The sequence below is a fragment of the Scyliorhinus canicula genome, unplaced genomic scaffold (assembly GCF_902713615.1).
Source record: "Scyliorhinus canicula unplaced genomic scaffold, sScyCan1.1, whole genome shotgun sequence".
NCBI classification, from domain to species: domain Eukaryota; kingdom Metazoa; phylum Chordata; class Chondrichthyes; order Carcharhiniformes; family Scyliorhinidae; genus Scyliorhinus; species Scyliorhinus canicula.
In genome coordinates this window covers 4,628,610-4,654,759 of record NW_024055498.1, presented here as the reverse complement: position 1 = coordinate 4,654,759, position 26,150 = coordinate 4,628,610, and the positions used below count along the sequence as shown (strand labels likewise).

General features: G+C 44.7%; 1 protein-coding gene across 1 annotated transcript in view; it reads right to left on the bottom strand.

The window, feature by feature from the left end:
• Nucleotides 1-18,766: 18,766 nt before the first annotated feature.
• Nucleotides 18,767-26,150, bottom strand: part of LOC119960329 — a 37,932-nt gene continuing 30,548 nt past the window's right edge. The window contains exons 3-5 of the mRNA XM_038788063.1: nucleotides 23,398-23,677; nucleotides 22,558-22,637; nucleotides 18,767-19,080 (exon numbers count right to left, since the gene is read on the bottom strand). Of these exons, the coding sequence (XP_038643991.1) occupies nucleotides 18,767-19,080; nucleotides 22,558-22,637; nucleotides 23,398-23,677 (674 nt within the window). The remainder of the gene's footprint in view (nucleotides 19,081-22,557; nucleotides 22,638-23,397; nucleotides 23,678-26,150) is intronic.

Below are 26,150 nucleotides of genomic sequence, written 5' to 3'. Positions count from 1 at the left end.
CTGGATCCACGTCCCACCTTCCACACCCCAACAGAATGGACCCAGAGATTTACTATATGTTATTGTTAAAATAGACATTTATCTGTATCGGGATATTTGTTTGAATGGATTCATTTTATTATCTCTAATCTGAAATTATATTTTCGCATCTGTTAATAAAAGTTAATTTCATTGTAAATTCAGTCCCTTTATTTCTGCACTCCAACATAAGTGGATGAACAGAAACAGATTAATTATATTAAGATGAAATAACGTATGTCTGTCTGATTTGCAACAACTCCGGGTCTCTATCCAATTAAAATAATAATTTATAATTTATCAGCAGAATTGTTCTCGATTTCGGTAACTAAATACGGGCAATGAATAAAGTGATTCTATTTAAAGTATGCACGGCTATCATTAAACAATGTAGGTCTGGGGTCAAGAAGAAACTCTAACAATACACAATGTTTCTCCTCGTATTTCTCGAACTGTCCCTGAGCCTCAGACAGTCCTGTGAACATTAGCGGTAAAGAAGCCGCTTGCCTGATAATTCAGCAGTGAGTTGACAGAGAAACATAAAATTCACATTAGCTTTTGACAGAGAAGTTAATGAATCGGAACGGACAGGGCGATCAGCAAAATTATCCTTCAGCATCCAAATCATTGCCGCTAATTTTACTTCTCAGGAAGCTCGTGTGCGCTCCGAAAGCTCGTGTTTGAAACAAACCTGTTGGACTTTAACCTGGTGTTGTAAGACTTCTTACTGTGCTCACCCCAGTCCAACGCTGGCATCTCCACATCATGGCTAAGTTTACTGACCAGCGGCTGTCTAACATTCACTGGTGTTGGGAACACAGGATATCAGGACATTGAGGCATATTACACAATATCACAGGAATAAATGTTTTATTCTCCACTAAAGCAGGTCATGAACTGGTAATTTCTCCACTCATTGGCAGCAATGAGAGGGACTGTTAAACAATGGAAATCAGCACAAATTAAACTGTACAGAACACTTTGTTAATCAGATAAAAGAGACCACTCCATTTAAAGGACATCAAGAACTCGGAGAATATTGTAGGAATCCCCCCGAGTTCAAAGCAGTTTATTTACATTTAATTCATTCTATTTTAGTTTTTGTAATTTCACTTATCTTATTGACCTTGTGGATTGGGTCAATCAACACCACTCACTCTCACTTCATTAGGCTCTTAACAAACCTACTTTAATAACTAGTGTGACTTTACTCAGAACGAATATAAATTAAATAGCATCTGGTCAGGTTACTATTTTCCGATTGTGTTTAATCTCATAGTGAACAAAACAGTCAGTGAATATATTTCTTTGCATGGATCACCATTTAAAACGTTCACTTCATGTGCGACTAAACATTTATTGCTTGAATGGATAAATCCCATTTAATCCATTCATATTCAGGCTAATCTGCCCCACACAGTATTTGGCAGCAATCCAGCCGCCTGCAGTCAGGGAGGTTCGAATGTTCAATGTTGTTTACAGGAAGCATCTGGATTTGTTTTTCAAAGATCTGTTTCCTCAGTACTGGCCGCTTGGCTGCAAGCCAACTTCAAACTCTTAACATTGCCAATGAGGACTATTTATAAACAAATCTACCCAGCAAAAGTACTGCACATCATTTTATGTTTTAAATTGTGAACCGTTTTGAACTGTTCCCATCTCTAAGGAAAGGAGAGTTATCCAGCTGTTCTAGCCTCTCTTAACAACAGTAGCCGGCTGGAGGATCTCTCCCACACCTCATAACATTATGATGATGCATAGAAATACAATCAGACTATCAGACAGGGGATACATTTTGTAATAGATAAACATGTACATTTATGTGTTTTTCCCTTTATTCTTCCATGGAATGTGGGACTCACTGGCAAGACCACCATGTGATCCCTGTCCCTAATTGCTGTTGAACTGAGTGGGCCAGCTCAGAAGGAACTGAAGAGTCAGACATGTTGCTGTCCAACTGGAGCCACGTGTAGGTGAGACCAGGGAGGGATGTCAGATTCCCTTCATTGATGATGCAGAGGGGATTTCATGGTCACCATTAGTATGTATTCCAGATTTATTAATTAAATTCAAATTCCACCACCGGCCCTGGTGGGATTTGTACCTGAGTCCCCACAGAATTAGCCCGGGCCTTTGGATTACTGGTACAATAACATTAATACCACACCACCGCCTGCCAAAAGATAAAAGGATGACTGCTTTTATGTCGGGATGTATGTTGGTTGGATGCCTGAATATTTTGATTGAGGAATCAGTGAATGTGGTTGATAGATGCATGGATAGATGGTCTGAAAGATATTGTTCTACATTCTTAACTTTGCGCTTGATAAATTAAAGCAGGTGCTTCATAATTTGTGTCAGTCTAATACATTCGGTGGCTCAAGATTTTCTGGATGCTTTCCATCCCCAGACTATGGGGAACTAAGGAGCTGGACGTCATTATAAGGAAACTGGAGATATTCCTGCGGTTCTGGTGATTCTTGTCTGCTGATGGCGAATCTTCATCTCAAAGAGAGAATGCAGGAATATGATTACATTTGGGACGGTTGTAATATTGTGGGCATGTGGTCATATCATGTACAATAAGTCACTCCAGATGTCCCAACCCAAATTAATGAAGACACCAGACTGAAAACAGAAATCCTGTGAAACTCAGTGGACAGCTGCAGACGTTGCATTACTTTTCAAAACAAAGTAATAACAAATCGGGATTTAAAGATTCATTAACGTCACATTAGGTACAGGTATTTTCATTTCTACCGGCACTTTAAAAATCGGCACACACTCCAGTCTGGAGATTCTGTGTGACGATGAGGTGATTACTGACCAATACAGCGCAGAGGCTCCTGGGTAGCTGCATATTAACCTCGGTGTGGTTTAATTCCATTTCACATTGAATTCTGATGCAGATGTTACTTGTTGGTGACAGAATGGTCAACACTATAGCAATGGAGTTTAATCGCAATAGATTATGTTATACATAGGAATTAGGAGCAGAAATAGGCAATTCAGACCTTCGACCTGCTCCGCCATTCAATCATCATGGCTGATCTCTTCCTGGTCTCAAATCCACCTCCCTTAAATGAATTGCTTTACATATTGTAAAACAAAATGCCGAAAATAATTGGTGAATGTAACTATTTATGTTGTGAGTTGATAATAATTGATTAATATAATTATTTAACTTTGTGAATTGTGACAATTGGTAACATTCGCCATGGAAGTGCTAAAGAATGACCATCTCCACCAAATAAAATCTAACAATCTCTCATTGACATTCAGTGATATTGCTATCGCTGAATCCGCAATTATCAATACCCTGGGGTTACCATTGACACGAAACTGTCCTGGACTGACCATATAAATGCTGAGGTGACATGATCCGTTCAGGGTCCAGGAAATCTGTGGCGAGTAACTCACTCCTGACTCCCAAAGCCTGTTCACTATCTATAAGGCATAAATCAGGAGTGTAATTGAATACTCTCCAGTGGCCTGGCTGGGTGCAGCTCCAACAACATTGAAGAAGCTTGACACCTTCCAGGCCAAATCAGCCCGCTTGATTGTCACCCTATGTGCAAACACCCTTATGATGGACATGGATAGAATGGATGGCAGGAACTCATTCCCAGGGTGGCGAGGTCAGTCACCAGGTAGCATAGATTTAAGATCCGTGGGGCAAAGTTTAGAGGAGATGTGTGAGGCAAGGTTCCATCCACAACCGACGAACAATGACAATAATTTACCATCCACAAGATGCACCGCAGAAACCCATCAAGTCTGCTTTGAAACGCCTTCTAAACCCAGGCCCATTACGTTCTAGAAGGAAAAGGCAGCTGACACATGGGAAGGTCACCACCTGGAAATTCCCTTCCAAATCGCTCACTATCTTGACTTGGAAATATATCGCAGAATCTTTGGTGTCGCTGGTTCAAACGACTAGAACTCCCTCTCTAACAGCACCGTCGGTGTACCGACACCAGAGTGACTGCGGACGTTCAAATAGGTGGCACACCACCACTTTGTGAAAGACAATTAGCGATGGTCAATAAATCATGGCCAAGCCAGCGACACCCGCACCATATAACTTAATTTAAAACTGTACCAATTTTTGTGAAACAACGATAATTGGTGAATTTAATTATTTATATTCATAATCGAATGAAGATTGATGAATATAATTACTATGTTTCTGAACATTCGTGGCCTGCTCCTTCTCTGATGCAAGATATAAACCATCCCACAGGAGATGCAAAATCATAACCAATATCTGAAAACACAGTGGACAGAGGAAACTGCAGCAACTATTGACCGATCTCACTCGTAGCAGCACTGGGAAGGCCTTTGCTAGCTTCACACTTTAAACACTTCATCTGCTTGCAGGCCGAATGTAGCTGGAAGCAAGGTGCGGTGTTTGTGTCGCAAGATTTACTCTGGGCGTGATCTGTTCCCTATACCACAAGTCTACCTCTTCACCTTGCTTTTATCAATCTCAATAAACATTCGGCACCGTCAGCAGAGCAGGGACTATAAGATTTGGGGATAATTGGCTGTCTCCCAAAGCTCCCCTGTCTCATTAACTTCTTCCATGGCAAAATGCACTGCATTGTACAGATTGACGATTCCACTTCCGACAGATTCTAAGTGAATAATTGAGTGAAAGAGGACCGTGTGATTGACCCAACTCTATTCGGGAGCTTTCTCTTCAAGCTGCTGATCTTTGCCTTCCCTGAGGATATGGATGAAATCCACTAGCACACTCGGTCAGGCTGCAACCCCTACAACCTTTCAGTCATCAAAACGGAGACAAAATCACAATGCCTCCGCATCAGAGGATTCCTCCACGCTGAAAATTCGATCATCCAAACAAAACATCATCCGCAGAGACTCCTGGACTCTGTCCCCAATGCATGTAACTTATTCTTCCTTGCCATAAGCATGAGGAAAACAGTGATCGTGGACAAGGTGTTGCACTTTCTGCCTTGATGTAGAACATGATGCTGACATGGGGAAAGCAGGTACTACCGTTGTTTTACTCATTAAAATGTCCATGGAATAACATCAAGCTTTGGAATGAGCTAATGGTTTATAAGGCCTAAACTCTCAGAACCTTAGGTCAACAAGTTAGAACAGTGGCAAGCACAGTTGCTTCATAGCTTCAGGGTCACCGGTTCAATATCCACCTTGGGTCACTGTGCAGAGTCTGCACATTCTCCCCGTGTCTGCGTGGGTTCCTCCGGGCGCTCCGGTTTCCTCCCACAGTCCTAAGATGTCCAGGATAGGTGGATTGGCCATGCTAAATTACCATTAGCATCCAAAAAAAGGTCAGATGGTAGTACAGCGATAGGGTGGAGATGTGGGGATAGGGTGAAGGTACGGGTTAGGTAGGATGCTGTCTCCAAGGGACTTGATGGGCCTCCTTCTGCACTGTAAATTCTATGATTCTATGAACCTTGTTGTATGTCTGTGAAACAAGGAACACTTGCAGCTGTCAAGAAAAATAGCTCAAAAAATGTCATCGTTGTTGTCCGCAGTGCATTATGGATATTTACTGGCAGGACAAAATCAGAAATGCAGTAGTTCTCTCAAAGACAGAGCTTCCAAGTCCCTTCAAAACAATCAAAAAGAGGTGGTTTGCACGGTTCTAGTGTGGTCTCCAAATGGAAGATGGTCACATGACCAAGGAATTTCCATTTCGCGAAGCAGCCGGGGCCACGCATCCAGTGGGGAGGCAGATATTCCACTTCAAGGTTTCTTCTAAGTGTGACATAATGTCCCTAAATAAATATTAAGCATCGCAATTGGGTGTCACCAGCGGCAAACGGAAAAAATGGCGGCACTTCCGGTGGGCTGGTGTGAGCCACCAGGACCAGTGGATTTAGCAGCTTTGACATTGACATAAATCGAGAATATGAAAACCCAAAACGACAATTGGGAGCTTCATGTGCAACACTTGTCTCGAAATCAGTGGATATTTGTTGGGTATCTATTAGAAATTGAAGGATGCCTGTGACCTGAGTGACATTCAGTTGTACACAGCATGGGTGCTTTCGCACACACACAGCGAAACACAGATATACAGTCTCTCACACATGCATTCTCTCTGTCTTACACGCACACCCACAATTTCCCATTCAACTTAAGATCCCATCTTAACTTCCTTGGAGGCTTTGGATACAATGACCCCAACCGTCTTTCAGCTGGTATAATGAACCAACGAATTCGCCCCAACATCATGTACGTTAAGTTGAATGTTAAATTTCCTATGGACTCCATACAGGGCCCAGGAAACACTCCTCCATTTAACAAACATGAACAAAAACGCGCTACCAGGGATTGAGCCGCTTTGCTCTGGTGCTGACCTCACTGCGCAATAATTACCCACCAACACCTGCAATGAGTTAAACCTTAGATTATAGCAGCTCCGCAGAACGCGATGTGATATTACATTTGTGGAGATGAATTATTGACCCATCAACATCATGGATCATACCTGCCAACGACATTTTCACAGTAACTGCAATTGCAAAATTTGGCCAGCAGATGGAATTTAAATCGAGATGCTTTACATTACATGAAACAGACATTGCCTCAATAATTACTGCATTAATTCCTGTCTCTGTTAATTTTAAATTGGGCTCCATCTGTATTTTTGTTAGACTAGACTGTCTCTGTTTACATTACATGACACTCTGTTTCAATTAATACTGCACCAGTGCATGTCGTTGTTTATGTCACACAATCACTGTGATCCTGTTTTCAATGGATAGGATCTACCTTTGCAGTTCACCCACATCCAGTCCTGAATAGTGATGAACAATGAAACAAATAGCCGGAGCAGGAGCCTCAATAAAATTCCCCTCTTCAATGATGCGGGAGCCCAGCACGTTCGTGCAAAAAACAAGACTGAAAGTTCCTGCCAGAGGTGCCGAGAGGATGATCCATCTCGGCCTCCTCCGGTGGTCTGCATCATCGTGGATATCAGTCTTCAGGAAATTTGATTCCTCCACACGATATCAAGAAATGGCTGACAGCGCTGCAAACGTCATTAGCCCTGGCAACATTATAGCAATAATACTGAAGGTTTGTGCTCCAGAACTAGCTGGGCCCCAATAAACTTGTTCCAGTGCAGATATAGCACTGGCATGGACCCAACAATATGCAACATTATCAAACATGACCCGTTCACAAAACGCAGGATAAATCCAACCCAGCCACTTATGTCCCTGTGCAGCCCAGATCAGATATAGAGGAAAATTGTCTCTCCAGTTCTCATTAAATATCCAAAGTCATTGAATGCTCCAACCACATTTTAGAGTATAACTCCCTCTACCTATTCCAATTCATTGAATTCGATCCATTAGTTTGAAGCCAACGGGGTGAGATCGGGGTGAGCGAGATGGTTTAGCTCTGTGGGCTAGACAGTTGGTTAGTGATGCAGAACAAGGCTAGCAGCGCGGGTTCAATTCCGGTTCCAACTCACCCGAACAGGCGCCGGTTGTGGCGACTAGGGGCTTTTCGCAGTAACTTCATACATGTGTCAATAAAAATTATTATTATTATTGGCCACATGTTGATTAAAGACAATGACCCATCGTGGAGATACATGAGATAGAACCAGTTATGAGAAAGACACAGAGAGAGATAGGACACAAGAAAATTCTACTAACACACTTGGCATGCCCTTTTCTTTAGAGATTAGAGGGAATCTTTCTTAATTATGAGCATGGATATCATAATTATATTTTTCTCATATAACTGATGAATAAAAATGTCGAAAAACAAACACTACTGGAATCCGTTGATCTATTAGCATCTTTGGATCTATTTCTGTGCTGTGTTGGTGGGGAAAGATTTGTTTTGGTTTTTTTCAGTCCAAAATCTAATCTGGGACTTCTATTTCTGTGTTTATTTACATAAACACCTCACTGGTCACAATGAAATGTCCATGTCAGCAAAACGAGGCAAACACAGTCACTTATTGATTAGTTTCAACTCAAAATAGCGGTTTATTTTAAGAATATTGACAGTTGGTTAAAATGAATAGAAACTTCCATCAGAACAGATGTTACTTAATTGAAATAAAAAATACTTTAAGTCAAGTATTCATTCTGAAAGTTCTGATGCCTATATTAATAAAGCATCTTTAACCAGCGACTTTTCCACTGAATGATTATTTGATTGAAATATTAACCGATTTAAAGTAGATAGATTCAAACATCAGCCAGAAGAGTGACCTATAGTCACACCAATCTCAGATCTTTTGACAAATTACAACTTGCATTTTAAAATGTTAACATTTGGAAAACGCTTGCATTTGTGAAACGCTTTACCCGACTTCAGGTCACCAACAACGCCCTTAAAACTCACTGATATATTTTTGCTGAATTTAGTCACTGCTGTAATGTTGGAAACAGAGCAGGGAATTTGTGCACAGCAAGCTCCCACAAACTGAGATGTGATAAGTGACCAATTAATCTGTGATTTTAGATGAAGAACGGACATTGGTCCAAGATACTGGGAAAAGTAGCTCTGCTCTTCAGAATTATATCAATAAGGTAATCCACCTGAAATGTGAATCTGTTCCTCTCTCTGCAGATGCTCACTGACCTGCTGAGCAGCCTACTTTGTTGTTTTTGTTTTAGATTTCCAGAATCTTCAGCACTTTGCACAGTTTTAGTTCATTCTCGCCATATGGCCATCAGTAACAAAGTCAGCATTAACTGTCCATTCCGAGAAGCCGGATGTGAGCCACCTTTTGATAAGGTGCCCTTCGAGCGGTTTTATCACATTTGACTTTCTGTAGCAACTTCCCATCAACTGACGTTCTTGCTCAGCAGTATCAAAGACAGTTAATAGTCAATCCATCACTGCTGATCTAGTCACATATAGGCAAAACAGAGTAAGGAGGGAAGATTTCTTCTCCTGAAGGATGTTGGTGAACCTGCTGGGCTTTGGGAAATTTCGATAACTTCATCAGTATTGTAAATGACACGACGATTTGTTTCAGATATATTAATTCATTCAATTGAAAGTCCCCCAGTTGCCATAAAACCATAATATATAGGAGCAGAAGTTGGCCATTCGGCCCATGGAATCTGATCTGGCATTCAATGACATCGTGGCTGATCTGGTAAAATCCTCAACTCCATATTTCCTACTTATCCCCATAACCCTTGACTCCCTTCCTGATGAAAAATCTGTCTGTCTCAGCCTGGAACATATTTATTGACCAGACCACCTCTCTACGGCAAATACTTATATAGAATCACTACCCTCTGAGAGAAGAAATTCCTCTTCATCCTCGTCTGAAATGAGCGGCACCTTACTCTGCGATTGTGCCCTCTGGTCCAAGATTCTCCCAAAAGCAGAAACAACCTCTAGCATCTATATTGTCAAGCGCCCTGAGAATACTATATATCTCAGTAAGTTCGCAACTCATTTTTCGAAACTCCAGCGCGTGTAGGCCTTACCGACTGAACCTCTCCTCATGCAACTGGTCAGCGTGTTTGGCTGTTTACCGAAAGGTCTGCGCTGATGATTCTATGCATGGTCTAGTGCTCTTTGGGGGGTTTAAACTAATTCAGCAGGGGCATGGGAACCTGGATTGTAGTTTTGGGGTACGGGAGATTGAGAGTATAGAGGTCAGGAGCACAGATTTGACTTCGCAGGAGGGTGCCAGTGTTCAGGTAGGTGGTTTGAAGTGTGTCTACTTCAATGCCAGGAGTATACGAAATAAGGTAGGGGAACTGGCAGCATGGGTTGGTACCTGGGACTTCGACGTTGTGGCCATTTCAGAGACATGGATAGAGCAGGGACAGGAATGGTTGTTGCAGGTTCTGGGGTTTAGGTGTTTTAGTAAGCTCAGAGAAGGGGGCAAAAGAGGGGGAGGTGTGGCGCTGCTAGTCAAGGACAGTATTACGGTGGCGGAAAGGATGCTAGATGGGGACTCTTCTTCTGAGGTAGTATGGGCTGAGGTTAGAAACAGGAAAGGAGAGGTCACCCTGTTGGGAGTTTTCTATAGGCCACCTAATAGTTCTAGGGATGTAGAGGAAAGGATGGCGAAGATGATTCTGGAAAAGAGCGAAAGTAACAGGGTAGTTGTTATGGGAGACTTTAACTTTCGAAATATTGACTGGAAAAGATATAGTTCGAGTACATTAGATGGGTCGTTCTTTGTACAATGTGTGCAGGAGGGTTTCCTGACACAATATGTTGACAGGCCAACAAGAGGCGAGGCCACATTGGATTTGGTTTTGGGTAATGAACCAGGCCAGGTGCTAGATCTGGAGGTAGGTGAGCACTTTGGAAACAGTGACCACAATTCGGTGACCTTTACGTTAGTGATGGAAAGGGATAAGTATACCCCGCAGGGCAAGAGTTATAGCTGGGGGAAGGGCAATTATGATGCCATTAGACATGACTTAGGATGTGTTGGTTGGAGAAGTAGGCTGCAAGGGTTGGGCACACTGGATATGTGGAGCTTGTTCAAGGAACAGCTATTGCATGTTCTTGATAAGTACGTACCAGTCAGGCAGGGAGGAAGGGGTCGAGCGAGGGAACCGTGGTTTACCAAAGAAGTGGAATCTCTTGTTAAGAGGAAGAAGGAGGCCTATGTGAAGATGAGGCATGAAGTTTCAGTTGGGGCGCTTGATAGTTACAAGGAAGCGAGGAAGGATCTAAAGAGAGAGCTGAGACGAGCAAGGAGGGGACATGAGAAGACTTTGGCAGGTAGGATCAAGGAAAACCCAAAAGCTTTCTATAGGTATGTCAGGAATAAAAGAATGACTAGGGTAAGAGTAGGGTCAGTCAAGGACAGTGGTGGGAAGTTGTGTGTGGAGGCTGAGGAGATAAGCGAGATACTAAATGAATACTTTTCGTCAGTATTCACTCAAGAAAAAGATAATATTGTGGAGGAGAATGCTGAGACCCAGGCTATTAGAATAGATGGCATTGAGGTGCGTAGGGAAGAAGTGTTGGTAATTCTGGACAAGGTGAAAATAGATAAGTCCCCGGGGCCGGATGGGATTTATCCTAGGATTCTCTGGGAAGCCAGGGAAGAGATTGCTGAGCCTTTGGCTTTGATTTTTAGGTCATCATTGGCTACAGGAATAGTGCCAGAGGACTGGAGGATAGCAAATGTGGTCCCTTTGTTCAAGAAGGGGAGTAGAGATAACCCCGGTAACTATAGGCCGGTGAGCCTAACGTCTGTGGTGGGTAAGGTCTTGGAGAGGATTATAAAAGATACGATTTATAATCATCTAGATAGGAATAATATGATTAGGGATAGTCAGCATGGTTTTGTGAAGGGTAGGTCATGCCTCACAAACCTTATCGAGTTCTTTGAGAAGGTGACTGAACAGGTAGACGAGGGTAGAGCAGTTGATGTGGTGTATATGGATTTCAGTAAAGCGTTTGATAAGGTTCCCCACGGTCGGCTATTGCAGAAAATACGGAGGCTGTGGATTGAGGGTGATTTAGAGATGTGGATCAGAAATTGGCTAGTTGAAAGAAGACAGAGAGTGGTAGTTGATGGGAAATGTTCAGAATGGAGTTCAGTTACGAGTGGCGTACCACAAGGATCTGTTCTGGGGCCGTTGCTGTTTGTCATTTTTATAAATGACCTAGAGGAGGGCGCAGAAGGATGGGTGAGTAAATTTGCAGAAGACACTAAAGTCGGTGGAGTTGTAGACAGTGCGGAAGGATGTTGCAGGTTACAGAGGGACATAGATAAGCTGCAGAGCTGGGCTGAGAGGTGACAAATGGAGTTTAATGTGGAGAAGTGTGAGGTGATTCACTTTGGAAAGAATAACAGGACTGCGGAATATTTGGCTAATGGTAAAATTCTTGGTAGTGTGGATGAGCAGAGGGATCTCGGTGTCCATGTACATAGATCCCTGAAAGTTGCCACCCAGGTTGATAGGGTTGTGAAGAAGGCCTATGGTGTGTTGGCCTTTATTGGTAGAGGGATTGAGTTCCGGAGCCATGAGGTCATGTTGCAGTTGTACAAAACTCTAGTACGGCCGCATTTGGAGTATTGCGTACAGTTCTGGTCGCCTCATTATAGGAAGGACGTGGAAGCTTTGGAACGGGTGCAGAGGAGATTTACCAGGATGTTGCCTGGTATGGAGGGAAAATCTTATGAGGAAAGGCTGATGGACTTGAGGTTGTTTTCGTTAGAGAGAAGAAGGTTAAGAGGTGACTTAATAGAGGCATACAAAATGATCAGAGGGTTAGATAGGGTGGACAGCGAGAGCCTTCTCCCGCGGATGGAGGTGGCTAGCACGAGGGGACATAGCCTTAAATTGAGGGGTAATAGATATAGGACAGAGGTCAGAGGTGGGTTTTTTACGCAAAGAGTGGTGAGGCCGTGGAATGCCCTACCTGCAACAGTAGTGAACTCGCCAACATTGAGGGCATTTAAAAATTTGTTGGATAAGCATATGGATGATAAGGGCATAGTGTAGGTTAGATGACCTTTAGTTTTTTTTTCCATGGCGGTGCAACATCGAGGGCCGAAGGGCCTGTACTGCGCTGGTTCGTTCTATGTTCTATGTTCTATGTTCTATGTACCCAGCGAAGTTGAGGGTAACGTATAACGCCAAAGACTTTTATTTTGAGACAGCGGAGGTGGCTGAGGCATTCATGAGGGCAGAAGGCTTGTCACAGACGTGAGGAGCGGAGCTGGAAGAGAGACTGTGGGATGTGTTTGAGCAGCATGTTGAAATGATACAACTTTCTTTTTACTGATGTGTATTGTAATTTACTTCTCTTTGCATTGTTACAGAGTTCAAGGTAATGGTGGGTTGTTTGGTATTCTGTGTTGCGACGATTAAATGTTATGTTAGTGAATTGTAGGGGTTGTATTGTTGGGTTTGTTGTTTTTTTATTTTTTCTTTCTCTGGGACTGGGTGGAAGGGGACGATATGTCTTTGCGGGGGGAGCCACCCGCGCGAGCTAACTAAAGTCAGCTAGTGAACGGAGGTGAGCTGAGAGGAGGGCTGCAGGCGGTGGAGCCTGGACAGCAGGCTTCAATGGGTCTCCGAGGCGAGCGAGGGGGGGGGGGGCGAAGGGGCGGAGGCTGGGAGATGTTGATTCAGGGGGAAATGTAGCCCCCCTACATTTGGGAGGGGGGGGGAATTGGTTCGATGTTAACAATGGACAGAGGGCAGCACGGTAGCCTAGTGGTTAGCACATCCGCCTCACAGCGCCGAGGTCCCAGGTTCGATCCCGGCTCTGGGTCACTGTCCGTGTGGAGTTTGCAAATTCTCCCCGTGTCTGCGTGGGTTTCGCCCCCACAACCCAAAAATGTGCAGAGTAGGTGGATTGGCCACGCTAAATTGCCCCTTAATTGGAAAAAATAATTGGGTAATCTAAATTTATTTAAAAAAAGAAAAAAAAACAATGGACAGGGGCGTGTCAGGCTTATGGGGCAGGGCCCGCTGGATAAGAAAGGTGGGGGGGGGGGAGAGACCCCCAGCAAGGATAGTCACGTGGAATGTGAGAGGGCTGGGAGGTCCAGTCAAGAAGTCAAGGGTCTTTGCGCATCTTAAAAGTTTGAAAACCGATGTGGCAATGCTGCAGGAGAACTCACTTGAGGGTGAAGGACCAGGTGAGATTTAAAAAGGGCTGGGTTAGCCAAGTGTTTCACTCTGGATTTGATGGAAGGGCTCGAGGGGTAGCGGTGTTGGTGGGCAAAATGGTACATTTCCAGATGGAGAAGGTGGTGGCACATCAGGGGGGTAGATATGTGATTGTGACAGGGGGGCTGGAGGGGCGACTAGTGGGGGGGGGTTGGGACTGGAACTTGGTGCAGGAGCCAAGGTAGGTCAGGTCACGGCCGTGATCGCTGGTCCCATCAGCGGTGGAAGGCGCTGTCTGGGCTAATGGTGGAAACTGGAGGGGTGGACACTTGGAGGTTCATGCACTCAAGGGAACGGGAGTACTCGTTTTTCTCAGCAGTCCATAGGGTATACTCGCGGATTGACTTTTTTATGGTGGGAAAAGCTTTGCTGGCTGGGGTCAAGGGGTCGGAATACTCAGCAATTGCAGTGTCAGATCACGCTCAGTATTGGGTGGATATGGTACTGGAGAAGGGAGTAGCGCAGAGGCCGGGGTGGAAACTGGATGTGGGGCTCTTGGGGAACCAAGTGTGCTGTGAGAAAATTGAAAAGGTAGTTAAGGAATATGTAGGTTTCAACTCTGCGGGTGAGGTGTCGAAGGCAGTTTTCTGGGAGGCTCTAAAGTTGGTAGTGAGGGTGAGATAATTTTGTTTAAGGCCAGGGTGGACAAAGAGGAGAGGTTGCAGTGGCAGAGCGTAATGGATGAGATGTTGGAGGTAGATATGAGTTATGCAGAAGATGGGGATCCAGCAAAGCTGGAAAAGAGGAAGGAACTACAGGCGAGCTTCGACCGACTATCCACCAGGAAGCCGGTGCACCAACTGAGATGAGCAAGGGGTGCAGTTTATGAACATGAAGATAAGGCAGGTATGTTCGCAGGTCAGCTCCAGAGGGAGGCAGTGGCAAGGGAAATTCTTCAGGTGAGGGACAGGGCAGGGAAGTTGGTTTGGCTCCGGAGCTGATTAACAAGGTTTTTGAGGAGTTTTATGAGAGGTTGTACAGGTCAGAGCCGCCCGGGGGAGACTGTGAGATGCAGGAATTTCTAGATGTGTTGGAGTACCCGAAGCTAGGGGAAGGGGAGAGGGCTACATTAGAAGGAGCAATAGTGGAGCAGGAGATAATGGATGCGATTGGGAGGATGCAGTCGGGGAAGGTGGCAGGGGAATCGAACCGTGCTGCTGGCCTGCTTGGTAAGCCAGCGATTTAGCCGAGTGAGCTAAACCAGCCCCTGTTTGGGTTGGGGTGAGATCCACGCAGAGAATGTGCAAACTCTATACAGCAGTGGCCCCGGCGGTTCGAACCCAGGTCCTCGGCGCCGTGAGGTAGCAGTGCTAACCACTGCGCCAGCATGTCGCCCTCGTGGAGTATCAATAACAACTGTCCCACCGGACACCAAGGTCTCGCTGCATTTCCCAGTTTCCTAAACTGCCATCATTCAGAGAATAATCTGCCTTCTTGTCTTTGCCACCAAGGAGGGTAACCTCACATGTACAGTCGTTGGAGATTGGCATGCAGGTACAGCAGGCGACGAGGAAAGCCTGTGATATGCTGGCCTTCAGATAGAGAAGGTTTGAGCACAGGAGATGGGATTGCTTTCAACAGTTATATGGAGCCTTGGTGAGGCCGCACCTTGAGTATTGTGTGTAGTTTTAGTTTGAGGAAGGACATTCTTGCTTTTGAGCATGTCCAGCGAAAGTTCACCAGACTAATTTCCGGGATGGCAGGCCTGACATATGAAGAAATACTGGATCGGCTGGGTTTGGACTCACTGGAGTTGAGAAGAATGAGAGGGGATCTCATAGAAACATATACGATCCTGATGGGACTGCACGGGCCAGATGCGGGACGAATGTTCACGATGTTGGGACTAGGGGTCACAGCCTAAGTATAAAGAATGAGCCATTCAGCACTGAGATGAGGCAGAACTTCTTCTCTTAGAGAGTTGTCAACTTGTGGAATTCTCTACCACAGAAAGCCGTGGGGGCCAGTTCGTTGGATATATTCAAGAGGGAGCTGGACGTGGCCCTTGTGGCTAAAGGGAGCAGGGGAATGGAGAGAAAGTGGGAGTGTGAAACGGAATTTGCATTATCAGCCATGAACATTTGAATGGTGGTGCAGGCTCGAAGAACCGAATGACCTACTCCTGCACCAGTTTTCCATGTTTCTATGTTGATATATATCAGTGACCGAACAAATGCAGATATGAAGTTGAAGAGATTTAAACACAGGTTTGTGAGAAAATGGAACCTGTTGCCACATGGAGCTTGGAGCAGAGAGTATTGATACATTTATGGGCAGATTTGGAAATACTGGAAAGAGAACAGTCTAGACTAGGGGTGGGCAAACTTTTCCGTGCAAGGGCCACATTCAGAAATTCACAATTCACAAAGGGCCGCATAGTATATTAAGTAAAATAATTACTTCACCCGGTTATGATTCTGGGCGCCTCATATAGAACATAGAACAGTACAGCACAGAACAGGCCCTTCGGCCCTCGACGTTGTGCCGAGCAATGATCACCCTACTCAAGTCAACGTATCCACCCTATACCAGTAAGTAACCCAAAAGCCCCCCCCCCCCCCCCCATTAACCTTAAAAAAAAATTTTTTTTAAAAAAAAATTTAAAAAAAGTTTCGGGTGGGGGGGGGGGGGGGGGGGAAGGACAGTCTGGTCTGGAGTATATGCGCAGACACAATTTAATTGGGCCGAATGATCTATTCCTCTCCCCCAATTTCTATACTATGTAAACCACAGAGAATACTGCGTACAGACAACCACGGAGAGAATCAGTCATGGGCGGAAAGAATTGAAAATGTCAGAGAGCCGGAAGAGGCAGTTCCCAGTGAGTAACAGTAAAACCCACTGCGGAAACTGAGCAGACTGAACCCAACCGACAACTCAGAGACTTTGGGACAAGTTCCCACGATTACAAGAAACACAAACAGCAAGTTTAAAGTTAGAAACAAATCGAAACTAACAGTAAATACATAAATTTAAAGAGAAACGGAGAAAAAAATTAATGAAAGAAGAAAATGGTCAAATCGGAGAAAATGCAATCAGAAACTCTGGGAAATGTTAAACCACAGTCAGTGATTGGGGGGAAGGGGGGGAAGAAGGGGGGGAATAGGGGGGGAGGGGGGAGGGGGGAAGGGGGAGGGCGGAAGGGGGGAGGGGGGAAGGGGGTAAGGGGGGGAAGGGGGGAAGGGGGAAGGGGAAGGGGAGAGGGGGGAAGGGGGAGTTGTTGGGTTACGGGTATAGGGTGGATACGTGGGTTTGAGTAGGATGATCATTGCTCGGCACAACATCGAGGGCCGAAGGGCCTGTTCTGTGCTGTACTGTTGCTGTACTGTTCTATGTTCTATCCATGGTAGAATCAAACAGAAATAAGGATGACATTCACTACCTCGAGTGAATGCCTTTCCTTCATGAATGAAATACTATTCGACCATGATTTTCCCATAGTCCTGTTATTATCCTTTTCCCATATTTGACCTTTACCCGTTTGTAAATCACTGTTCAATCAGCTCCCACCACCCATTCTGACAGTGCATTTCAGATCGTTAGAGTTTACTGGGTGGAATAAAACATCACCTCAGTCCCCATTGGTTTGCATTGTATCAATTGTATTGTAACAGTGAATACAATTAAAATGCAATTAAAGTGATAACATTGCCACAAAAACTGAGCAGTTCACGCGATTGGCATATACTCCAGGTTAATCAGTGGTTAAACCATTTTCTTGATCCATGCTCAGGTTTCTGTACAGCTCTCTCCGTGCTCTGTATCACTGTGTGTGTAATCCTCACCATGGTCAGGTTTCTGTACAGCTCACTCCGTGCTCTGTATCACTGTGTGTGTAATCCTCACCATGTTCAGATCTCTGTACAGCTCCCTCCGTGCTCTGTATCACTGTGTGTGATCCTCACGATGTTCAGGTTTCTGTACAGCTCTCTCCGTGCTCTGTATCACTGTGTGTGTAATCCTCACCATGTCCAGGTTTCTGTACAGCTCTCTCCGTGCTCTGTATCACTGTGTGTGTGTAATCCTCACCATGCTCAGGTTTCTGTACAGCTGTCTCCGTGCTCTGTATCACTGTGTGTGTAACCCTCACCATGCTCAGGTTTCTGTACAGCTCTCTCCGTGCTCTGTATCACTGTGTGTGTAACCCTCACCATGCTCAGGTTTCTGTACAGCTGTCTCCGTGCTCTGTATCACTGTGTGTGTAATCCTCACCATGTCCAGGTTTCTGTACAGCTCTCTCCGTGCTCTGTGTCAGTGTGTGTAATCCTCACCATGTTCCGGTTTCTGTACAGCTCTCTCCGTGCTCTATATCACTGTGTGTGTAAACCTCACCATGTTCAGGTTTTTGTACAGCTGTCTCCGTGCTCTGTGTCACTGTGTGTGTAATCCTCACCATGTTCAGGTTTCTGTACAGCAACCTCCGTGCTCTGTATCACTGTGTGTAATCCTCACCATGGTCAGGTTTCTGTACAGCTCTCTCCGTGCTCTGTATCACTGTGCTGTGTGATCCTCACCATGTTCAGGTTTCTGTACAGCTCTGTTCGTGCTCTGTATCACTGTGTGTGTGATCCTCACCATGTTCCGGTTTCTGTACAGCTCTCTCCGTGCTCTGTATCACTGTGTGTGTGTAATCCTCACCATGCTCAGGTTTCTGTACAGCTGTCTCCGTGCTCTGTATCACTGTGTGTGTAACCCTCACCATGCTCAGGTTTCTGTACAGCTGTCTCCGTGCTCTGTGTCACTGTGTGTGTAATCCTCACCATGTTCCGGTTTCTGTACAGCTCTCTCCGTGCTCTGTATCACTGTGTGTGTCTGTAATCCTCACCATGTTCAGGTTTCTGTACAGCTCTCTCCGTGCTCTGTATCACTGTGTGTGTAATCCTCACCATGTTCAGGTTTTGTACAGCTCTCTCCGTGCTCTGTATCACTGTGTGTGTAATCCTCACCATGGTCAGGTTTCTGTACAGCTCTCTCCGTGCTCTGTATCACTGTGTGTGTAATCCTCACCATGTTCAGGGTTTCTGTACAGCTGTCTCCGTGCTCTGTATCACTGTGTGTGTAATCCTCACCATGGTCAGGTTTCTGTACAGCTCTCTCCGTGCTCTGTATCACTGTGCTGTGTGCCGGCTCAGTGCAGCGTAGTACACAGCAGAGTCGCTCGGTTGAAGTTTGGAGATCATTAAACGGCTGATTTTCTTGGAAGTGTCGATAGAAGCAGAAATTCTCCCACCGGCAGCGTTTTCTTTATTCTCCTGTCCTGAAGTGTGTCTCTGAAGCAGGAATTCCGGAGCCTGTCCTGGGGACTGGCGGTACGAGTGTACTGTGTACTGACACAACCCTGAATATTCCCAATTTAAAGTAACTGTGTCACCGGCAGCAGAGTTTTGGAGAGGCGGGTTCTTGGACACCAAAGAACTGGAATCTGGCGGATGAAAAAAACGTAATTTGTTTTATTCGGGAAGCCATTATTTGTTAATCACGTGAATAGCTCAGTTGTTTATGGTATTGTTTTTATTTTAATTCTGCTTGAACTGTATTAACTTTTATGTCAATATGAACCAGTGAGGAATGAGTGGTTATTATCTTTCCCGCCACAAACTCGAAAGTTCCGCAATGCACACTCGGAATGTGTGGTGGGAACTGATTCCACAAAGACTTATCAACGGGCAATGGTCAATGACCGGGATAGGAAAATGCAGAGTTATGGGAAAATTAAATGGTTCATGGGAAGAAGTGTATTTCATTGACAAAGGGCAGTATCTGCCCGTGGGGCCTAATGCAATCCTTACTTCTGTATGTTTCCACCATGGGTGTGACATTTCTGCTCCTATTTTCCTTGCTGAGGAACAGACGCGAGGGAACATTTTCATATCAGTGAGACAATCTGTTTCCTGATATAATTGGCCGAGTGTAACCGAACTGCATTCACCACTTAGCACAGCAAGATCCAACAGAAAATGATTGCGATTCATTGGCTATGGATACAAACCTACGTTTGACATCCGTAGTTAGATGTCAATCACTGACTGCAGTTTAACATTTCCCGGAGTTTCTGATTGCCTTTTACTCTGTCTATTTTCTTTAATCAATAATATTTTTCTCCGTTTCTCTTTAAATTGAATCATTTACTGTTAGTTTCCTTTTATTTCTACATTTACTTTGCGCTGTTTGAGCTTTTCGTGATCGTGGGAACTTGTCCCAAAGTCTCTGAGTTGTCGGTGGGCTTCAGTCTGTTCAGTTTCCGCAGTGGGTTTCACTGTTACTCACTGGGAACTGCCTCTTCCGGCTCTCTGACAATTACAATTCTTTCAGTTTATTAACTGATTGTCTCTCGGGTTCTCTGAGCGAACTTTTCTGTAAGTTTTATATTGTGTATAATCTACTGAAGAGGAATGAACGATTTGGCCCAACTGATTTATGTCTGTGCATACTCCAGGTCAGCCTAACCCACCCGAAATCGAGTTGGCCATTTCCATCCAGCACCTTGTGTCGCTCCATTCTGTTTCCCCTCCTTTATTTTCCATCCTACCCATTTCTGAAACAATAGTCTCTGCGCCAACCACTCAATGTGGCAGCGATTAGTATACCCTGATGTCTCTGTGTAGAAATATCTGTTTCCAATTTGTGTCTGTTTTCTGTTAATGACTATTACATGTTCACCGTCCTTTTCTCTGGAAAAACGCACAAATCACCATTCAGATTTATGTTCATAATTTAATTCACCTATAAATCCTCCTCGTGATTCTCCATCCCTCGGCGAAAGTGGACCCAACATGTTGAACCTTTCCAGAGAGATTTGCATTGCAGCTGATTTCCGTCCTCAGAACCGCAAATTCAAAAGACAATTTCTAACGGGTAGAAAACCGACGAGACCACCTTTCAAAGTTGACCCGCCATTCATTTATCTGGTCGCTGATCCCCTACCTCAACAACCAGTCCCCCCATTGTCGCCATAACCTTTGATACTTTTATATCAAATAATCTATTCAACACTTCTGTGAATAAACTCACATCTGAGAATCCAGAACTCTTTGAGGAACAGAAATCAACGATTCACATGAATTGGTTAACTGAAGAAATGTATCCTCTTCTTAACTCTACTGCCGAAACACATATTCTGAAACTGGGATCCCAAGTGAGAACCTAGCCAGCGTGGATACACTTACCCAGTATCTGTTCTGCCAAGCCCTTTGAACATATGGTATGTTCTGATGAAGTTACATCTCAGGGCTCTACATTACATGGAATATCGGTCTAAATAACTCAATTTCAACTCACAGTAATTTATCTCAGGAATATTTGTTAAATTTCTTCCCAAGCATGGAGATAATTTCTGAACTGAGGTGACTGAACCCTATGCAGCATTCCAGACCATAGTCCCAGCACTGATCTCTGCTGAACACCACCAGTAGTCACAGCACTCCATTCAGCAAATAACCCTTCCATTATTACTCTCTGCCTTCTATGACCTAGCCAGTTCTGTATCCTTCTTGCAAGCTCACAACTGATCCCGTGTGACTTCACCTTTTGTACCAGTCTGACATGAGGGACCTTGTCAAAGGCCTTACTGAAGTCCATATAGACAACATCCACTGCCCTATCTGCAGCAACCACCATTGTGACCTCCTTGAAAAACTCTATTAAGTTAGTGAGACACGATCTCCCCTTCACAAAACCATGCTGCCTTTCACTCATACGTCTACTTGCTTCCAAATGGGAGTAGATCCTGTCTCGAAGAATTCTCTCCACTAATTTCCCTACCACTGATGTAAGGCTCACTGGCTTTTAGTTCCCTGGATTATCCTTGCTCCCTTCTTAAACAATAGAACAACATAGGCTATTCTCCAGTCCTCTGGAACATACCTGAGGACAGTGAGGATCCAAAGATTTCTATCAAGGCCTCAGCAATTTCCTCGCTAGCCTTCTTCAGTATTCTGGGGTAGATCCCATCAGGCCCTGGGGACTTTTCCACCTTAATATTTTTCATGACGATAATCCTCAACTCTACTATCCCACCTTATACCCCTAACGCTCGACGCCCTCACTGAATACATGTCTGTCTCTTTCAGCCTTGAACATGCTTAGCGCCAATATTTCACAGTTTCACGGCCATTTGAGAGAACAAGTTCCTCCTAATCGCTGTTTTACATGGCGCCCCTTGACTCAGAGATTATGCCCTCTGCTTCGAGACACTCCCACAAAAGGAAATCCTCTCAGGATCCAGCCTGTGAAAACCCCAGATTATCCTATCTGTCTCAATAAGGTCAAGTCTCTTTCTTCGAATCTCCTTTATAGAAATTACCTCCAAAGACGGGGCCAACTTCGTGAATTTTCTCCGGACTGTTTCAAATGTCGGTACATACGTTTTCTCAAATGTTGCGTTTCTTCACATGGTGCATCAATCACATTGCGCAGTTCGGAGAACGAACGGCTGCCGTGGAGAGAGCTCTAAGAGCCGATGTGGTGACCAAATGGACAGACACAGAGCCCCCTCACAGACCGACTCTGACAGCGGAGTCCGGACCGTCGACAATCTGCTTTCATTAAAAACAGTTAGGAATGAGAGAGCCTGTGATGTTGAGCATGGACATGATGTGCCATTAAACTAGTAATGGTCCACATACTGTCAACACCCACCAACACCACCACCCATCCCCAATTACCTCTACCCCTATCCCTCTGACCTCCTGCTCCATATACAGTTTCCACAGGAAAAACCTGGACCCAACTCCAGAATCATATTCTGCTCGGAAATCAAAATCTGCCGCCAAGAATATTACTTAGAAAGCAGATCAGCTCCAGTTTCAATCGGTTTTAAGAAATACGGATTATAATAATAAACTGAGGGCTAACATTCACGGACACGCTCTGTAAAATAGCGGGGTTTGGAGACACTTACCGGCTGTGACAGTCATCACCGTCCCGGATCCCTCTGCATAATCATATTTCCAGTTATCACACAGTGACGCGGTTCTCAGACTCCCCGGTATAATAACCACCGATACCTCAAACAGCAAGAAAATGATCACCAGTCATTCGATGCTGCCCAATTATTCGGGGGGTTGAAATACATAAACAACATCCAATGTTTCAGAGACTCTGTTGATTTAAACCGTTCTCTGTGAGGCCCTGAGCTATGACTAAATGGCTGGAGGCAGGAAATATTCGCTTCATATAAACGGACGAAAATGATAAAGAAAGATGGAAATGGTGGAAATGACAATGAAACGTAACCAGGTTACAGACATGATAACATCATCCCGATAATTCGCCACCAGGCCGGGCGAATTGTTACTTGCTTTGTGCGGAGGAAATTGTCCCGGTCTCTGTCACTGTGAATATCCCAATCCAAGCACAGTATGGCAAGTCAATATAAAATCCCCGGCTATATGGTGAACGTGGGGACATAACTTCAACAGTGGGGACTGCGGTTACCAGTTCCCTCTGTTGGAACAGGATCCGGCTGGTCTGAGGGTTCGTCACTGAGATCAGTTATTCCCAATCTCCATTCACTGACACTAATTTCTGGAAAAGTATCAACATCCGCACAAACTCGGCGTTTATAAAACTCAAGATGTTAACGGGAATGAACCAGTCTCGTTATAAACCAGAGCATGGGGCAGACAGTGGGAGGCGGAACTGTGGGGGTTTCAGGGGCAGATTAACTCCGTTTTTACATTTGTTTCTGTGATAATCCGCACTGAGGGGTTTTGTATCGCGGGAAGCCGAGACCCATCACTGTGTGCTCCAGTAATACTGAGCTTTACAGTAATAGGTGGCGCTGTCTTCAACTCTCACATCCCGAATTTCCAGCGAAAATGTCTTTTCTGCTTTATTCACCGACACAACAAATCTCCCTCCGCTGGAGATCCGCTCCCAACCTACCCCGGGCTGGGTTTGTCTGAAGAAATTTCCATTTTCGAATTTATCACCGGAATACACACAGTTAATGGTGAGAGTCTGACACTCCTCGCTGGTCACCGCTTCTGGGTCCTGTTTCACTTTCAGACTCAAACATCCTGGAAATTAAACAGAAGACAGTTTAATGGACCATCACAGCCAGAAACACAGATCAGGGCTAAAACCCCAGACAGGGTCTGTAATTGGGATGGACTCGGGCAGCTTTATATTAAATCCACACAATCTGGGTTAGTCTGATCGGTACTCACGGGGTAAACAGACACACAGGGTGAAAACAAGGAGGATTCCCGTCATTCTGCTGCCTGCAGCTGATGGTTTAGATGACGGGGATCGGGAGACTGCAAACCTGGACTGCTCTGGGAGACTGCTCCTCAGAGCTGAACTAAAACTAAATTACGCCCTTAAATCGGTAAATTAGGCCACGCCCACAGTGCAGCTCACAACAGAACTTGAGTATTTAAGCGGGGCAGCCGGTTGTGAACATCCACAGCCCTTGCTACCACGGAGCCTCCACTTGCCTATCGCTTCATTAGTTTTGTGAGCTGCAGTTCAAACGGAGCTCAAACTGCGCCGCATGGTAGCACAATGGTTGGCACCGTTGCTGTACAGCGCCAGGGTCCCAGGTTCGATTCCTGGCTTGGGTCACTGTCTGTGCGGAGTCGGCACGTTCTCCCCGTGCTTGCGTGCGTTTCCTCCGGGTGCTCCGGATTCCTCCCACAAGTCCCGAAAGACGTGCTGTTAGGTTAATTGGACATTCTGAATTATCCCTCTGTGTACCTGAACAGGCGCCGGAATGCGGCGACCGGCGGATTTCACAGTAACTTCATTGCAGTGTTAATGCAAGGCTACTTGTGACAATAATAAAGATTATTATGATTATTATTAAACAACCTCTCCCACCTCAGTCTATTGAACAGGGGTTCGGAGGGCGAGTTGTTCTGTCAGTAGATGCTCTCGCCCCCTTTTCATTTCAGAAATGAGTTGGGAGATCGGTCCATGTGATTTTGTTGGGTGGTCGTATTTACACTATTATTGCAATGGTGCCGGTAATACCTTTAACAAAACTCTGAAACGGTTCATGGAACCTCGCTTAAATGACTGATCAGAATGCCGAAGCCTCAGAGCCGGCAGCTTCCTTCAATCCAGAAACTGATGATCAGGTTACAATATGATACAGACCACTGATAATATCCAGGTAGATATTTACAATATACACAATGATTACTGCACCATCGCCGTCTATGTTTTTTTCAATTCTAACAATGCTTCAATTTAGTAACGATTACTTTCCAGTTCTGTCATATTCAGAATTCTAATTTGCAGTGACAGAGAATGGACAGATATTCAGAAGGACAATGCACATTATCGGATCGGGTTAGGGGCTTGGAAGAACGAGGAGAGGTAATATATAGTAAATTATACAATTTTATAGGCACTGTGGAAAGAGCGAGAGAAGTGATGTGATGAGAGGGAAGGTTGAGACTTCTGTGAAATGCATTTGAGATTACTGGCTTTATCAATACAAAAGGTGAAAATGTTACGCTATACATTTGTATAACGTTGATAATATCTGGGCTAGATTATTGTTCAAATCTGTGCACCACATCTGATGAATGATTGAGGGCCATGGAGAGGGTGTGGGACATCATTAAAATGGAACCAATGAAGAAATGCTTCCGCTTTGTGGAAAGACTGGGGAATGTGATCCTGTTCTCCGTAAAACTGAGAAGTCTGAGAGAAGATTTGATTGATATTGACAGCTGTCAACAATTCCGGTTGAATAAATAAGGAGATATTGCCTCTAGTGGCAGAAGGTTCAGTCACCAGAGAACTTGCATGTGAAGGATTGACATTTGCTAAAGAACCAGAGACAATTTGAGCTGGTATTTGCTTTGCAATGTGTGAATTTGAGACGTGTTCACTGACTGAAAGGCATGTGGAAGCGGATTTAAATGTCAAACATTGAATAGGATAATGTCCTGACTTCGAACCTTTAGCAAGGCAGCGGGGCAGGGGCAATAGAGGCAGAGTAATTTGAACGCTCCCCTCAGAGGTCAGTCAGGCACCATGTGCTGAATGACCTCTTTGTGAGATTGAATGATGAGGGAATGGAACACGAAGTTCTTGATGATCCCAGTATACAAATATTTACCTATTCCCTGCGCAATGACTTTTCGAAGGCTGTGCTAATGTAATGCAGTTCAGAAACCTATGGCGTCAGTAGAATGTTTGGAGAAAGAAGGTATGGCTTTTCCTAGTTCATACTCCACAGACTGGTGCCCAGATCTGGTATCCAGCAAGGACGGAGGAGGCTGTGTTTTAATCAGATGAGTTTTGAAGGAGAAGCAGAGAAAACAAAGGCCAATTTTCTTCAACACGCCGAGTATCTGATCGTTCCTTCAGTTTGACGTGAAACATACAGATAAAGAGGGAGAGTTGGCCACACATTGCTTAAAGTCCGAATGTGTTTTTGATTTCCAGTAAACTGTGCTTGTCATCTTGTCCAAATCTGCAATTTCAATGTGACTGAACACGAATTTTCTGATTGACAGACATCAAACTGTGAAGAAC